Raw genomic sequence first — 18601 nt, 5'->3', positions numbered from 1 at the left:
TTTGCATTCATTTTTACTCGGATTTATCAAAAACAAAAAAATCTAAAATAAAAGTAACACTCGGTATTTTAGATCTTCGAGAGAATCGAGCCCTAACGTATTGGGTTCCGATTTTCTTCGTTGAATTTAAATAATCGAGATTACTCTTTTAAAATGATATAAAGTTCGTTATCAAGAATTCAATACGTTGTGTCCTAACGCATTGGATGTGACACGTTGTTTTCTCGAGACGAGGATTTTTCGAAATAAATGCAATATTCAATGTTTAATATTTTAAGAAATTGTGCCCTAACGTATTGGGTTGCGATTTCTTCACTTGATTTTAAACAATTGAATATTCTTTTAAACTTTATTACACGATTCTTTTAAACTCAAGTTTTAAATGATATCGGGAGTTAAGAAAAGATTGTGTCCTAACTTACTGGGCATGATCCCTTTCCTAAACCCGAGATAATAAAATATCTTTTTAAATAAATAAAATTTTGGCATTCATTCGCGTATCGGAAATTCGAGACATTGTGTCCTAACTTACTGGATATGATACTTTTTTTCTCGATTAACGCGGAATGTGTCCCATTTTCCCAAAATTTTCAACTTTTTAATACAAAGAACGTATTTTTAAATTTCTTTAAAGTTTTCAACTTTTCGACATTAAGACATTAAGTAATCAACTAAGGTACCAATTTTGGGCGTATCGAGGGTGCTAATCCTTCCTCGTGCGTAACCGACTCCCGAACCCATTTTTCTGAATTTCGTGGATCAAACCTGTTGTTTTAATAAAATCAAACCGTTTATTAAAAATAACTACTTTTCGAGGTGATCCAATCACACCTCATAGAAAAGGATTGGTGGCGACTCCCGTTTCATTTTTCAAAATCCAAGTCGACCCCGTTTTCATCAAAAAATGGTGTCTACATCTTCCTACTTAAAAACCTAAAACTAAATGTGGAGTTGGAATTCTCCATTCATAGGAATTGGTTCAATTATCCTCTTCGAAACCTAATCACCATATAATCTAATAATAAGTGTTGGGTTGGAATTTTAATGGAATTTGGTTTGGATTGATATACAAAGATGCTTAGGGTTTGTCAGAATGGATTTTGTGTATTGGGATAAGGGGACATAACAAGATATGGCAGCTCTTCTCTTCAATTTTGATTCTACAAATTAAACAGCAAAGGTGACATCCCATGTGATGCTACTGTTGAATATTGGCAATATCCCACATTAGGAAAAGATAGAAAGGGAGGGGGTTTGGTTTGTTATATATAGAACCCCTCCCCCTTTGGTTGTATCATCCCAAAATCTTCTCCTTTGTAATATTTCTAGAGGAAATATTAATTTGGTAGTGTCCGAGGACGTAAGCTAAATTGGCCGAACCTCGTTAAAACTCTGGTATTTTATTTCTTATTTGTTTGCTTTTATTTAATAGCTTTATGTTGGTTATATTTATTTAGTTATTATTGCTATAAATATCTAAGTGAGTTCTGTCTAGTTGTTGGGTTTTAAGCGGGACCATTGTGACCCCTCCAATTTAACTGGGAATTTTCTTAGTATAATTGTTGGCATAATAATTATCTAAATATTTCTGATAATATTGTTATTAATATTATCGTCGCTTCCGCAACAATTGGTATCCGAGCCAAGGTTTTGTAGTATGCTCTGTGTTTGCAGCTTAGTCTGATCTTACACATCAGAAACATTTCCTAAAGCTTGTGGGTATTCTGCATTTGGTGGCTATTAAGTAGAAGCTATGGCAAAAATGACAGAAGAAAAACCATCCATATCAACAACTTCCACTTCGTACATTTTGCCGAGGATTGGAACTGCAAATACGAGATTTGTAGTGGAAATTTTTGATGGAACAGGTCATTTCGGCATGTGGCAAAGTGAGCTTCTAGATGCCCTCTTTCAACAGGGTCTAGATATTGCCATTGAGGAAGAAAAACCAGAAGGGGTTGATGATAAAGAATGGAAGACCATCAACCGATTGGCATGTGGTACAATTCGATCATGTCTTTCCAGAGAGCAGAAGTATACATTCAGTAAAGAGACTTCTGCAAGTAAATTGTGGAAAGCATTGGAGGAGAAATTTCTGAAGAAGAACAGTCAAAATAAGTTACATATGAAGAAAAGACTGTTTCGTTTCAGTTATGTTCCTGGTACCACGATGAACGAGCACATTACCAATTTTAATCAGCTGGTGGCTGATTTGTTGAATTTGGATGTGACTTTTGAAGACGAAGACTTGGCGTTAATGTTGTTGGGATCGCTTCCTGAGGAGTTTGAGTACCTTGAAACTACTCTACTTCATGGAAAATCGGAAGTAACTTTCAATGAAGTAACTGCTGCATTGTATAGCTATGAACTACGCCGAAAGGATAAGTTGAAAGGTTCAGGTGAAGCAGCAGTGGAAGCATTGGTAACAAGAGGTCGTCAGCAAAGTCAGTCTAAGGGGAAGAGAAGAAAGTCCAAAGGTCGAGTTGTTGCCAAAGATGAATGTTCCTTTCGCAAAGAAAAAGGACATTGGAAGAAAGATTGTCCAAAATTGAAGAAAAAAGGGAAGACTCCGCAAGATGCAAATGTTGCAGAATGCAATAGTGAAGCAGAGTCAGACTTTTCTCTTAGTATGACATCTTCAACATTATATGCAGATGAGTGGATCATGGATTCTGGTTGTTCCTATCATATGTGTCCCATTCGGGAATGGTTCTTTGAATTTCAAAAACTAGATGAAGGGGTTGTTTACATGGGTAATGATAACACATGTAAAATAGCCGGGATAGGTTCAATTAAACTGAAGAGTCATGATGGATCTACTAGAATTTTGCGGGATGTACGATATGTCCCAAAGTTGAAGAAGAATCTCATCTCTTTGGGGTCGTTAGAATCTAAAGGCCTAGTTGTGACAATACGAGATGGAGTTCTTAAAGCAACTTCAGGAGCATTGGTGATGTTGAAAGGCATAAGAAAGAACAATCTGTATTACTACCAAGGTAGTACAGTGGTCGGGACAACAGCAGCAGCAATTACGAGTACCAAGAAGGACGCTGAGGCAACACAGCTGTGGCATATGCGTTTGGGCCATGCTGGTGAAAAATCCTTGCAAACTCTAGCCAAGCAAGGATTATTGAAAGGTACAAAGACTTGCAAACTTGAATTTTGCGAGCATTGTGTTCTGGGAAAACAACGAAGGGTGAAATTTGGCACTGGGATTCACAATACTAAAGGTATTCTGGATTATGTGCATTCTGATGTATGGGGACCGTCCAAGACTCCATCACTTGGAGGAAGACGTTATTTTGTCACCTTTATTGATGATTTTTCCAGACGAGTTTGGGTGTTTCCTATGAAGAACAAAGATGAGGTGCTTGAAGTTTTCCTTAAGTGGAAAACTAAAGTTGAAAATCAGACAGGAAGGAAGATTAAGGTTCTCCGATCAGACAACGGTGGAGAATATAAAAGCGATCCTTTCCTGAAGATATGCCAAGATTGTGGCATAGTAAGGCACTTCACCGTAGGTGGAACACCGCAACAGAATGGGGTGGCAGAGCGTATGAATCGAACGCTTGTGGAGAAAGTTCGATGTATGTTATCTAATGCTGGATTAGATAGAAAGTTTTGGGCTGAGGCTGTGATGTACGCTCAACATCTCATCAATCATTTGCCATCATCTGCTATAAATGGCAAGACTCCTTTGGAGAAATGGTATGGAAAACCTGCTACTGATTATGACACCTTGCGCATTTTTGGTTCTATTGCATATTATCATGTGAAAGAATCAAAGTTAGATCCAAGAGCAAAGAAGGCTCTATTCATGGGCTTCAATGCTGGTGTTAAGGGATATCGTTTGTGGTGTCTAGAGGCAAAGAAGACGATAATCAGTAGGGATGTTACCTTTCATGAATCTGCCATGTTGAATAAGGTAAATCCAGAAGGAGTGAGTAGTACTTCGCAGCAGGTGGAGTGTACTCCGCAGCAGGTGGAGTTTGAGCAGAGTGTGGTAATTCCAGCAGAAGGTACCACTAGTGATTCTTCATTGGCAGATGCAGAGTCAGATGAGGAAGAGGTTTCTACCCAAGAACCTCAACAGCAATCAGAGCCAATTGCAGTCAGAAGGCAGAGACGAGAAATTCAGAAACCAGCTCGTTTCACTGACATGGTAGCTTATGCACTTCCAGTTGTTGATAATATTCCATCCACTTACACCGAAGCCATTCAGAGTTTAGAGAATAATAGATGGTTAGGTGCAATGGAAGAGGAAATGCAATCTCTAGAGAAAAACAAGACGTGGAAGCTGGCACAACTACCAAAAGGGAAGAAGGCGATTGGTTGCAAATTTGAAGACACTATTGAAGTTAGTGTTATGAGAAGATGTTCGAAGATGTGGAATATCGCCAAGGTGGAGATTTGTTGAATATTGGCAATATCCCACATTAGGAAAAGATAGAAAGGGAGGGGGTTTGGTTTGTTATATATAGAACCCCTCCCCCTTTGGTTGTATCATCCCAAAATCTTCTCCTTTGTAATATTTCTAGAGGAAATATTAATTTGGTAGTGTCCGAGGACGTAAGCTAAATTGGCCGAACCTCGTTAAAACTCTGGTATTTTATTTCTTATTTGTTTGCTTTTATTTAATAGCTTTATGTTGGTTATATTTATTTAGTTATTATTGCTATAAATATCTAAGTGAGTTCTGTCTAGTTGTTGGGTTTTAAGCGGGACCATTGTGACCCCTCCAATTTAACTGGGAATTTTCTTAGTATAATTGTTGGCATAATAATTATCTAAATATTTCTGATAATATTGTTATTAATATTATCGTCGCTTCCGCAACAGCTACATCTTATTCCCAATCTCACAAGAAATTCAATCATTTCACTCTTAACTTGAAGTTTAATTTAATTTACTCATTTCTCATTCCTCAAACTACACCACCTACTTTGTAAATTGTAAATTGTCACGCCAAATTTTTATTTAAAAAAAAAAACCCATCCATCTGTTCAATATAATATTTATTTAGAAATTGTATTAAATTAAAGAAAAAAATAAATTAAAAAGGTTATATAAATAATTTAGGATTTTATAAAAAAATATTTAATATTTTATCAGTAGAGTTTTTAGACTCCACAGGTTGACAAATGTCCTATAAAATATTTATAAAAAACACATATGTTTAAATATTTAAAATATTTAAATCTCACTATTAGTCATTTTTAGAGAGGCATTTATAGAGAGACAATCCTTGGACCACCACCTATCTTTATTTATTTATTTTTATTACCAACTTGATGTATTATTTTTCTATTCAGTCTCCTAAAAGTTTGGTTTTATGTGTTACTATAAATAATAAGGTGGATTAGGCTTTAGATAAAATCAAGAGAAAGTTCGAACAAGAAAAAAAAAAGAGATCAAATCTAGAGAAAAGTGAAGATTATCAAATAAACAAATAAAATATCATGAGTTTAATTAGTACAAATACGATACAAGTATGTTATCGATATAAATATACGAAGAATTGAATAAAATTGAACTAATTCAGAAAGAATCAGATAAAATTCATACATAACATATGCACATAATGAGAATGAGACCACACATCATAATTACGGGTAAAAAAACTTGAACCCAAATCAAAGTTTGGGGTATATATATTTGAGTTAAGCTGAGTCAAGATATTTTTAAAAGTTTTAGACAATCAGATATCTACAACACTTATATATTTTTATGATTAAATTTAAGTGAAAAAATTAGGGTAAATTATATCAAAAGTCACTAAGCTATTAGTAAGTTTACGTTTTGGTCACTCAAATTCAAAATGTTACAAAATAGTCACTGAACTATTCAAAAGTTTTCATTTAAGTCATTGGACTGTTAAAATTGTTGTTGTATAATCTTCTCAGTTTGCACTGCCTACACCAATCAAAAGCTCTCCTTCCCCGTCTCTTCAACAAATCAATTTTTTTCATAAAATAGTTTTAAACATCACGAATCTACGAATCAAAATCCAAATAGCTTTCTTCTTCGATCTTCAACATTGATTGTCAAATCGACTTGGATCTAAGGTATGTTCTTCCATTTGTCAATGGATACTGATCCACTGTACCAATCATTGAGTCGTCTCTTGGAACTCGCTAGCCGAACTTTAAAAAAGAAAAACCTAATAGCCTAGTGATTTAAATAAAAATTTTTAATAGTTCAATAACTTAAATGAAAACTTCCGAGTAATTCAGTAATCATTGTATTACTGACCATAACGTAAACTTACTAATAGCTTAATAACCTTAAATGTAATTTCCCCTTGTTTTTTTTTTAATAATAGTAAATGAGAGGTTTAAGTTTTGAATTAATCTAATAGTCGGTCAAGAAATATATCTTTTAACAATTGAAGTTTTCACATCAAACAAATAATTAATTTTAAAATTTATTCAAAAATCGATACACATGATAAATTACATAAAAATTACTAGAAGTCTTATCATATGCATATGCGTGTGGAAACTACGTATTTAAAACATAGATGTATTTTTAAAAATAACATACAATAAATAATTAAACATATGGTTTGAAACTAGGAGTGTTCAAATAGTTAACCGAACGGAATTAGTATTAACCGAAGTTTTTAATCTTTTAGTAGTTAACCAAACCAAAATTTTTCAAAAAAATTAACCAAACCGAAATATTTCGGTTAATTCGGTCGGTTAACCGAATTACCCGAAATTTATATATATTTTTTGTTAAAACAAGTATAAAACATATCAAAAAAATAAATTGATAATATTCATTTGACTGAATTAACCGAATTAATAATAGCCTAATACATATAATATATAATATTATTTATTAAGTTCGCTTAATTCAGTTAATTACCCGATTTCGAACCGGATTAACCGATAACTGAAATTTCAAAAAACCTTTAACTGACCTCCAACTTAACTAGATCAGTTAACCGACCGATTAACTGAAATTGATCTAGATCGGTTAACCAGCCGATTAACCGAATTAGATCGGTTCGGTCGATTAATTCAGTTTTAACCGAAATTTGATCACCTTATTTGAAACTAATTAATCATAATAACAAATTAAATATATACGATATTAAAATAAAAAATAGATTAAATTGTAAGTAAAACGAAATTTAAACACATAAATATATCATATTAACAATATTAAAGGTATTACAATTGTTTATTATGGTGCTATCATCAATTGTGAGTTAGTGTCAAGTTGGCTTGTGAAACCAACTCAATTAACATCATTAATACTAGAAATTAACTCTATCACACGTGTATATGTGTGAAAGCCACGTATTTAGAACACATATTTGTATTTCAATATAGCATACAAGAAATAATTAAATGTATAGTTTGAAACTAATCAATAATAACATATAAAATATGTACGATATTAATATAAAAAAATAGAGTAAACTGTAAGTAAAACAAAATTTAAACTTATGAATAAGTCATATTAAAAATACTAAGTGAATATAATTATTTACCATGATATTGTCACCAATACTAAGTTGGTGTCAAGTTAATTTGTGATATGGCTTAATCAACAATATTATTAATACTAAAAATTCTATCAAACGCGTATACGCATGTAACATATATACAAATATATAACAAATTTATATAAAATATACTTATTATATAGTTTCGTATTAAAATTAAAAATTGGTTTAGTTCAAATGGTAAAAGAAAAAGTTGTATAAATACATATTGTCTTTGGTTCAAATCTCATTATAGATAATTTCTTATTGATTTATAAAATATAAAAAGTCAAAAACAACCGCATAATCATATAACCTACTTTGCAAACAAAATAATTTTTTGGTAATTTCCTAACTGAACTAGGACCCGATTGATGGGTGAAACGAACTTAGTAAAGGTTTTTCTAAATAGTATAAATATACAATTGATGGAAGTAATAAAGTGTGCATAATAAAATTAAAATGTATAAAAAATTGAAAATAAAGCTTTAGTTTAGTAGTAAATTTAAGATTTTACGCGTTGGCGTGGGTTCAAATCCCACCATAAGCATTTTTGTTTTTGTTTTTTTTAATAGAAAAATTAAAGTATCCTCGAATAATATAACTTATTTTAAATTTGAAATGATATTTTTGTAATTTTCCTATCTAAGTTGTTGTCCGGTTGACTCGTGATACCAGCTCAATCAAGGGTTTAAATAATAGTAAGTATAGATATACAATTGGTGGAGGTAATAAAGTGTACATAATAAAATTAAAACGTATAAAAAGTTTAAAATAAAGCTTTGATTGAATGGTAAATTTAAAGCTTTATGCATTGGTGTGAGTTCAAATCTCACCATAAGTATTTTTTTTAATAAAAAGACTAAGGCACCCTCGAATAATATAACTTATTTTAAATATGAAAAGATTTTTTTGTAATTTTTCTAATTGAGTTGGTGTCTAGTTGACTTGTAAAACCAACTCAATCAGGGGCTTAAATAATAGTAAGTATAAATTTATAACTAGTAGAGATAATAAATTGTGCATATTGAAATAAAAATATATAAAACACAATGAAATAAAGTTTTGGTTGAGTGATAAATTTGAGGTTTTACCAATTTAATTATTGTGGGTTCAAATCTTATCATATGCGTATTTTTATTTTTATTAATTTTTGTTAAAATAGAAAGATTAAAATACCCCTCAAATAATACAAATGATTTTAATTATGAAAAGACATTTCTTTAATTTCTCTAACCAAGTTGGTGTCTGATTAACTCGTTATGCAAACTCAATCAGTGACTTAAATAATACTATAGATAAAAACATGCATAAAATCAAATTAATTGTAGGCTAATTTAAGTATTTCCATATATATTACTAATAATAAAATATAAGAGAATAAGATAATTGGCATGATGACTTATTTAGCCCTCCAACTCAAAAAGAAAGTTCATTTTAGCCCTCCATTTAATTTTTTGCCACTTTTAATTCTTGAATTTACGTTTTTTTGTCAAATCACCCCAAAATGGATAGAAAAGTTAATAAACGTAACTTTACTAATGCGGACTGCCACATAGATGTCACATGACAATTAATTACTTTTAAATTTTTTAATAATTTTATAATTTTTTTATTTTTACAAAAGTTTTAAATAATTTAAATAACTTTCTATTTTTTAGATTTTTTTAAAAATGTAATTAATTGTTGATGGCCATCCACGTAGTAGTCCACATCAACAAAGTTAATATTTTTTTTTATTTTTTCCATCTATTTTAAGATGATTTGACAAAAAATAAATTCAAAAATTAAAAGAGGCAAAATTTTAAATAAAAAACTAAAATGATAAGGGCTAAATAAATCATTATACCTAAATAACTTTTTGAAATATCTATATCTGAAAATATCTATTGGTCTTATTAAAAGATAAAATGTTTGATCGTAATGATTGAATAAAGATAATATCGAAGATTGTGGGTTGAAATTTTGAATTTACAAGTACTTTCAAATGCATCAATGGAAAATAACATCATTTGTAATTTCTTTGAAGAAGTCTTAAAAGTTGAATATTTGAATTTTATGAGATAATAAATTACGAGTTATCATTTGATATATCGTCACTAGAGTTTTTTAGACTCTACAAATGGATTGAGGGTATGACAAGTGTCACATTTATTAATATAATTATTTGTTTACTATACCTTATAATACACTTATCAAACTTTCAATTCGTTTGTGAAGTCTGAAAATTTTTATTATAAGTGTATCAAATAATTTTTCATAAATTATTTATAGAATAATATTTCAAACTTTTCCAGTGGAGTTTTTCAACTCCACAAGTAGAGCCAAGGGGTTGACAAGTGTCCTATAGAGGTGTATAATATTAAAAATGTAAATATTAAAAAAAAGACACGTGGTAATTTTTTAAGGCTGCTTATGGAATAAAGAAAATATACTACCAATGTACCACATACTAACACATTATTTATATATCTATATATATAAAAAAAGCTTATTCTTTTTCTTTTTTCTTTTTTTGATGTACAAGAAGAAGGATAAAACCACAACTAAACTAGGTGAGGCCAAGCCATGCCAGATTTATCATCGTGCAGCAATTATAAAACTTCATCCAGTGGTTGCATGAAAATATACCTACCTAAAGGCCTTGAAGACGTAATTGACACCAATCCATCACCTACCTTGTTGCCTTCTCTGAAAACATATGTAATCTGAACCGTCCTAGATAGTTAAAGTAACCCATTGATAGCTCGTAGTACTACTAAATGATGGTGCTTAGTTGAAAAGTTTTGAATCAATTGGATGGCTGCAACACCATCCATTTCAAGAACTACCTATTTCAAGCCTAAATTCCAAGCTACTTGAAGGCCATCAAGTGCACCCCAAAGCTCAGCATTAATAACAATGTAGGATCCAATATTTTTAGAAAACTAGCTACCCAATTACCATGCTGGTCATAGACTATGTCACGCCCCAAAACATAAAGGGTTAGTTGTAAGGAATAGACAAGGAATGAGCCTTAGGCTTGATGGTTAAGTATTATTTCCTATCTTAGTAGTCCTAGGTTTAAGCTTCCTTCCTCCCATTTCCTTTTTTTTTTTAATTTTCAGCAACCTAAGATAAAAGTCACACTAAAGAAAATATTATTTAAAGTAAAAATTGAACAAGAAATGGGTAGTAGCTAAATAGCTAAGTGTTAAACTCTCTCCCTTGTATACCCAAGTTCAAACCATACCCTTCCCCCTAGCTATTTAGTCTTTCCTACTCTTATTTAGATTATAATAACAATCTTTTTCACAATTTTAGTTAAATCCCTCTTCATCCTCTATTTATTTTCTTCCTCCTTCTCTTTTCCTCCTCTTTTCTCTCATAATTGTAGCATATTTCCATCATTGAAATATTGATTATTTTTTCTCGTTTCGAATCAACCCTACTTCTTGTATTCTTAACGGTGTTAGAATTATCGTCAAGTAGCATCCTTCATTTTTTGCCAAAAATCGGTAAGTACATCTCGACCCCTATGATTAAACTCTAAAATTTCGCAGTACTTCTATCTGAGGTTAATTCTTCATTCAAGCTAATAAATCTTTTACGATCTTTTGCTATTCTTGCCGAATCTTTCCACTAATCTCATTAAATATTGAAATCAATTGTTAATTCATGCGAATTTGTCATTTGAAGGACTTGTTTTAGGTACGTCGGATCAAATTTGAATGCAAGGGACGTCGTTCGGACATCTAGTGAAAGGTGTGTGTTCTTTCACAAGCGAATATGGGCAAACCATTCCTAGGATTAGGGCCATACGGTCTACCACAAGGGCATGAGGGCCACACAGCCATGTATATCTAGAACCCTAGGATAGTTCAAATCTCACACGGCCAGGAACCCTCCAACGGCCTGCCACACGGTTGTGCCCCCCTTGTAGCTTAATTTTGCAAATTTCACATGATTATAGTCTGTTACACGGCCTGACCACACAGCCGTGTAACCTTCCACACGATCTATAGCATCGCACACGACTGTATGCCCCTATTTTTTAGATTTTATAGTTTTACCCAAAATTTTATGATTTTTCCAGTTTAGTCCTTGAATGATTCCCAAGCTGTTTGTGTTGTATTTCATTCAATTAAGTCCCTGTTAATATGAATAATGTTGGAATCCATGATTTAGTTGACTAAATTATTATTGTATATACTACCACTGTAATTCTGATAAACTGATAATGTTTTTCATACCATTGTGTCACTGATTGCATGAAATACATGCCTACTGCTACCGTTAAATCGAAAACACGATAAGCAAATTTATTGCTACTGTTATGATCGGTCATAAACATGATAATTGATATTGTATATACTTTTTAAAAGCATGTTAATGCTACCACACTAATCTGTTATACCATGTCATGTTGCGCTGCATGAGGTGGGACGATATGATTGAAGGAACTGTTAGCAGCTTGCCTGTACCGTTTAGTGGTTAATCTACATCGTATTAGTAGCTTTTATCTGTATCATTTAGTGGTCAATCCACTTCGTATTAACAGCTTTTATCTGCACCGATTAGTGGTTTTTCCACATCGTAATAGCAGTTCATTTGCAACGTTTAACGGTTCATCACACTGTGGTGTAAAGCTAGAAGAGCTTTAAGGAACTCCTACTATGAAGTGTAGTGGAGTTAGGTAGGACCTATTCTGATAAATTGAAATTGCATTGACTATATAAGCATTTACCTGGCTATAAACTCTGAGATATTATGTTGATGAATTGTTCTGCACTTTCGGTATTTTGTATTGCTATCCAGTTGTGATTTATTCTATGAGTTGTTATTCTGTATGATTTTCCCACTATTTGCACTGGTATTCTTGTGATTGAAATCACACTGAGCTTTATAGGTCACGCCCCTCTTCTATTTCCATCTTTACAGATAACCCACCAGGTTAGGACGCAAACTTAGCATACGGAAGACTCAGCACGGATTGACCTTTTTACTATAAAAGTATTTGAAATTTCTATTAATTTTGGAATTGTACCGCTTTATTTGAATTGTGGGATGGGACTTTTATTTTGGGTTCATTTAGCATAAATGATATTTAATATGAATTTAGGAAAACAAAGCATGGATTTAGAATTAATTTAGCTTAAAACTATCCTGATTTTACTTATTTGAAATTGAGTCAAATATCACTTTTCCCCTGCTAGATTATAAATAAATTTTGAGTAATAAATAAATTGGAAATTAACTAAGTTCTCAAAAGTAATCACTGTTACAAGGAAAAATGTTTTATTTAATCGAGTGTTATTAAATAATGAGTTTTTTGAAAATAGGTCAATTCTTTTTCTAAAAGAATAAACAAATGTTTTAAAATTACAATTTTATAAACTTCAATAGCTTACTGGACCATTTCGGTGGCTAATGTAATCTTCCAAACTTGGGTCTAACATCTAGGCCGAGTTAGGGAGGTTACAGACTTAGCCCCCTGTTGTTGAGTTCCCAGTCTCAATACAAACAACACCATCCGTATTAACCTTATATCGTCTTTCTTCAGGTGTATTCCAACTAATGAGTCTGCATGTTTTAGCTTACCTATGCATCAAAGGGCTCACCATTCCATGCTTCGAATGAAGAAACATGTCTCTCATCTGGTAACTTTTCTCCAACACACTTTCTTATATAATAATGTTCGTATTAAAAATAAAATTATTCCTCCTAATCCATGGAGGCTAGAAATTGAAACCAAATAGAGTTTGTCATTCATTAGTGTCACGTAAAAAATAAACATGTATATATTAAGCTTGTTGAGCCATATGTTTGTATGTTCTTTCAAGTAAGGTAAGTTTAGTATTTAGCATTTGAACTTACTAAGCATTTTGTGCTTACGGGTTGTTATTTTTGTATGTAGATTCTCGCTTTCAAATCCTTGGAGTTATATCGACTCAAAATCATCACACTATCAATGAGACCATCAAAAGTATGAACTTAGTGTAATTGTAACTCGTGGCATGTACCTAGGGTGTTAACTTGTATAAATAGGCTAGTTCATTATCTACTTAGAATTTTGAGTTGCTTGTTATTAAGTTGTTGTGTTAGTGGCTTTAATGGTTGTGTTTGATCATAATGCGTTTAAATTCTAGCTAAGTGTGCTTACATAGTACCTTATCTCCACTAGGGAAAAATTTAGAATGCCATTTAACTTGTTTACATGAATTTTTAAGGTATGGTTGAAAATTTTTTGGGATGGTTTTTTCTTGTGTTTGGGTGATCTTTGAATGATTTTTATGCATACTATGTGTGAAAGTAGTTTTATGTATAATTTGGTAAGTTTTGGGGTTACACAATAGGTGACATCTCGACCTCGGATCTTCGACGTTGCAACATCCTTCCATGACACTACAACCTTACATGTCCAACATTTTACACTTGCACTATTTTGACCCGTTTTGACTTTCAAGGGTCTTTTCTTGCCTCGCTCACTCTCAACCACCCACAAATTGACTTTAAATAGTTTTAAAATGTTTCTAAAGCTCTAAAATGATTTCAAATGACCTTTTACGATTTTTTTTGAATTGGTTTAAGTTTTAAAATTGTCAAGTTTTCAAAGTTTTGTTCCATTCATTTTCCGGTAGTATCTACTATTCACATCGTCTATTGAGACAGGTAAGGGACGTTACAAAAAGGCTGGAAAATGTTGGGGTAACTCGAATGTTAGGCCCAAAAATACCAAAAGGATGGTGAATTGGGATTTTGAAATTTTCTTACAAACTATTCTAAAATAATAATAATAAAACAAGGAGAATAGTTTAGGCACTTTGATCTATAGTGGTTCGACCTCAATTGCGTACCTTCACTAACTTGGTATACCCTAACCAAGGATTTCCCAATTCACTACTAGAATTGATACATTTCAAAGAAAATGTATAACCTTTACAATTCTTATATTTTTTTACAAGGCTAAGATAAAACCTTTCCCTCTAGTTTTTATAGCTAAACTAGAACCCTTCTTAGCTTTTACGGCTCAATTATAAACCTCTATAATCCTCTTAAGGTTTTATACCTCAAAAACCTTACCTATACTCTTTACAACAAAGAGAAAAAATGTAAACAATTAGAACCTCTCAAAGGTATATGTTTACAAGTGTTAGCTCTCTCAAAGAATAGAAATAAGAATGATAAAAGACTTGACACTAAAATCCTAGAGAATATTTACAAGAGAAATGAAAGAATGAGGATTTGAAGCTTTTCTATTGACTTTGATGCTTGGATATGTCTTGAATTCTCTTTGACTTTTATTTGTATTAAGGAATGAGTTTGAAGATGTTTGGAGTCGTTGGGAGTGATTTGGAACCATTGCAAGCATTAATTTCGACTAAAAAGTGTCCTTCTAACTCAAGTCTCAATTTTTATCAAAGAGTTAGCTATAATTGGCTCAAAGTTAGTCATTTATAGACATTATGACATCATTGTATCAATAAAAACAACAATGTATCAATGCATGATGTATTGATACATTTCCTTCCAGCTTTGTTATTTGGATATTGAATTGCAATGTATCGATACCCTAACCCTCTGTATCAATAATTAGCTATCAAAATGCTTTAAAAACATTTTAAAAACTTTAAAACACTTTGGTATTGACTCAAAAATATTTGGATAAGTTAAAGCACATTTGAAACATGTTTTTTGAGTTGCAAGTCCTTGAAATGCTTTGAAAATGTTTGAACACTAAATGACTTAGTAAATAAAATTTATCTTAAATGTTGTTATAACAAAAGCTTTGGACATCAAAGCTAACATCAATGAATGGAGAATTTAGCCTGAAAAGTGGGTATCAAATTATAGCAGGAATTAACATAGAATAGAATGCAAATCAGGGTGTAGACTGGAGATGGATATAGAGATTACAAATCCCTCAAAAAATAAATTCTTTCTGTGAGAATGTCTTTATGACATCCTACCTATAAAAGTTTCTCTTACACAATGGATTGGATCTATTTCAAGCCTACCCCTTTTATAGTGCAAACCTTGCAATAATGGAAAACATTTTAAGATGGTGTCTTGTTAGTAGAAAATTGTGGGAGGAATCGGATCATAATCCCAACTCAATCAATCAATCAACCTTGGTATGGAAAGATTGGTTGAAGATAAACTTAAAATCCAAACTTTTTCACCACAAACATTGTATACCTTAGAAAACTATTTTTGGCTTTATTCTATGGGAAATTTGGCTATGTCGTAACAAAACTGTTTTTGACAAGGGTGATCAAAATAAAGATATCCCTAGAACGATTGCCAAGGTTGTGAAATTCTTTTTGATGGCAGGTAATGTTAAGAAATTGCCTTTGTGTGAGATTATTAGTGTGAAATGGGAAGCTCCAACACCTAGGTTGCAAGCTAAATACTGATAGTTCAACTATTGGAAACTCAGGTGTAGGAAGCGCAGAGGTTGTGATTAGAGACTATTGTGGGGATTGGGTTGTGGGTTCATATCATCACTTACAAGTAATTTCGAGTGTTGAAGCTAAGCTTCGGGGCCTTTAAGATGGCCTAAAGCTAGCTACTCAACTTAATATCAAATTTTTGGTAGTTGAAATTGTTCTTAACCTTATGAAGAATATTGATGTGAGAAAATGCTTTTTGGATGTGCTTATTTTTTATTGCAGCTCTTGCTATCTAAGTTGGAACAAAGCTCGCTCAAACACATTTATAAAGAGGGAGATAGGTAAGCAAATATGATGGCCAAATTGGGCAATATTTTATTGACTAATTAGAATGTTATGAATGTAAACTTAAAAGATATTTTATATTATTTCTATCCTCGAAACTGACGCTGATGAAATTATATTGTATCGCATATTAGATTAAGTTTAATTTATACCTCTTTCCTTATAAAATATAAATATCCAAGTCTAAATAACCTAAGCTATAAATCAGATAAAAATTATACAAAAGTAAAATAGCTTAGCCACCCATAAAAATATTTAGATATTGCACTAATTTTGTAATTGTTAAATATTGAATAGTAGGATATGGTTTTAAAGAAATGGCATATGGAGGGAGCATATGATTTTCCAACAAGGGAAAAGTTGGGCAGCTGAAATAAGCATATCCTTGAAAGGATTTGGTGGGTCCAACCCAACTCTTGCTCCAAACTCACCCACTCACTCTTTCCATCTTCATTTATTTAATTTTCAACCCCATTTTTCTTTCATTTTCACATTTGAATTATTATTATCTCATTTTACTTAAAAAAATGAGAAAAAAATAAATTTAAATACCAAAATATATAAATTTGAAGCTTGAAAGAAGCAAAAACAAATTGTGGAGACTTCAGTATTCATACAGCTATCTATGTGAATGGGCAATAAATAAAGAAAATCCAAGAAGAAAATTTTTGAAAATGGAAAAAGGGAAGATGATTGAGAAAGGAGAAAAGATGAAGGCATGAAATGTTGGAAACCTAATAATTTGAATTGAAGTTTCCTCTTTATTTTCCTACAAAATTTCAAGATAAAGGACCCACAAATGTTCCCTTCACAATCAACACACCATCAATTTCATGTCTTCCAACCCTTTCTTAATTTTCACTTTCAGGGACCCAATTGAAAATCCCCTTCAAATATTTTCTTCTTCTTTCCTTTTCAATACATCCCAAACATCTCATTTTCATAAATTCAAATTAAATTGATATAGTAAACCAAATTAAACCAAGTTAAATTTTCCTTATAGAATAACCCCGATTGAGTCTTAGTTTGATTGGCATGAACATTATAACCAAAAGAAAAGGTGGAAACAGTAGCCTTCCATGAAGCAAAAAGGCCAATAAGCTTTTAATCAAATGGTCAAACAGAATATTATTATTAATATTTAGAAAAAGGAAAACACAGCATCATCTTTGCTAGTAGTCCAATTCAAAAATCAACGTAGAAGATCCGGGAGATTCTGGATGATATCTGCCGGATCTTGCCTTTCCAAACTGTCTCATTTTCTTCCATGTCTCTCCCCTTTTAATACTCCCTTCTTCTTCCCCATTTCTTCTTCATGGGAAATATGGCCACCCAGACTGAGTTTCATGTTCTTGCCGTTGATGATAGTCTCATTGATAGAAAACTTATTGAAAGGCTTCTCAAGACTTCCTCTTATCAAGGTACTCCTTTTTTTCCTTCTTTTCTTAAATCAGGAAAATATGAATGATGGGAACATGGGTTGATGATGTTTGTGTGTTTACAGTGACTGCAGTGGATTCTGGAAGCAAGGCTTTGGAGTTTCTGGGATTGAATGGTGAGAATGAAGATGAAGAAAGGAATTCGAGTGTCGAGTCAGTATCTGCTGCAGATGAGGATCATCAAGTGGGAGTGAATTTGATCATCACGGATTATTGTATGCCTGGAATGACGGGGTATGATCTCCTGAGGAAAATCAAACAATCTTCATCCTTTAAAGACATACCGGTTGTCATAATGTCATCTGAGAATATCCCATCAAGAATCAACAGATGCTTGGAAGATGGAGCAGAGGAGTTCTTTTTGAAACCAGTTAAGTTATCAGATGTAAACAAGCTTAGGCCTCATCTCATGAAAGGAATTACAACCAAAAATGAAATGCAATCCAACACTAATAAAAGAAAGGGTAGTGAAGAAATTCAATCCCCTGATAGAACAAGACCAAGATACAATGAATTGGAAGTTGTCTGATGATCTCCCGAACACTTTTTTTATATTTTCTCAGGAAAATTTTATTGTTTTTCTCCCTGTCTGGTTTTCTTTTTCTTTTTTTTTTTCGATCCAAAGTGGTGATCGGGATTCGGGTGTGGAGGCTGAGATCCCAACTCTGTTGACTGAATGAAACGATTGTGCTCAATTCTGGGGGGTTCTTCCTTTGCTTTATACAGAACCAGAGTATAGGATTTTGGTTTTCATTTCAAAGAAGAGAGAAACCTACTCTTTTTTTTCATGTTATCTTTTAGAATTATATGGAATCTAAGATTCCAAGTGTAAATTACCACAAGGAAAAATATAAACTCAATTTTGTTGGTTCATTAACAGATTTGCTCCTCCTTCGATTTTGGTGTCAGATTCATTACATTCTTTCATTACTTCATTCCCTTTTTCGTCT

At 32.2% G+C, this 18601-nt stretch overlaps 1 protein-coding gene across 1 annotated transcript; it reads left to right on the top strand.

The window, feature by feature from the left end:
• Positions 1–17348: 17348 nt before the first annotated feature.
• On the top strand, positions 17349–18524 carry LOC107936209 (two-component response regulator ARR8). Its single transcript, XM_016868896.2, has 2 exons — positions 17349–17633; positions 17717–18524. The coding sequence occupies exons 1-2, from the start codon at positions 17528–17530 to the stop codon at positions 18178–18180; spliced, it is 570 nt and encodes a 189-aa protein (XP_016724385.1). The 5' UTR covers positions 17349–17527; the 3' UTR covers positions 18181–18524.
• The last annotated feature ends 77 nt before the right edge of the window (positions 18525–18601 follow it).

Source organism: Gossypium hirsutum, chromosome D04, assembly GCF_007990345.1.
Source record: "Gossypium hirsutum isolate 1008001.06 chromosome D04, Gossypium_hirsutum_v2.1, whole genome shotgun sequence".
In the NCBI taxonomy this organism is placed as follows: domain Eukaryota; kingdom Viridiplantae; phylum Streptophyta; class Magnoliopsida; order Malvales; family Malvaceae; genus Gossypium; species Gossypium hirsutum.
This window is presented reverse-complemented; position numbering and strand designations above follow the sequence as displayed.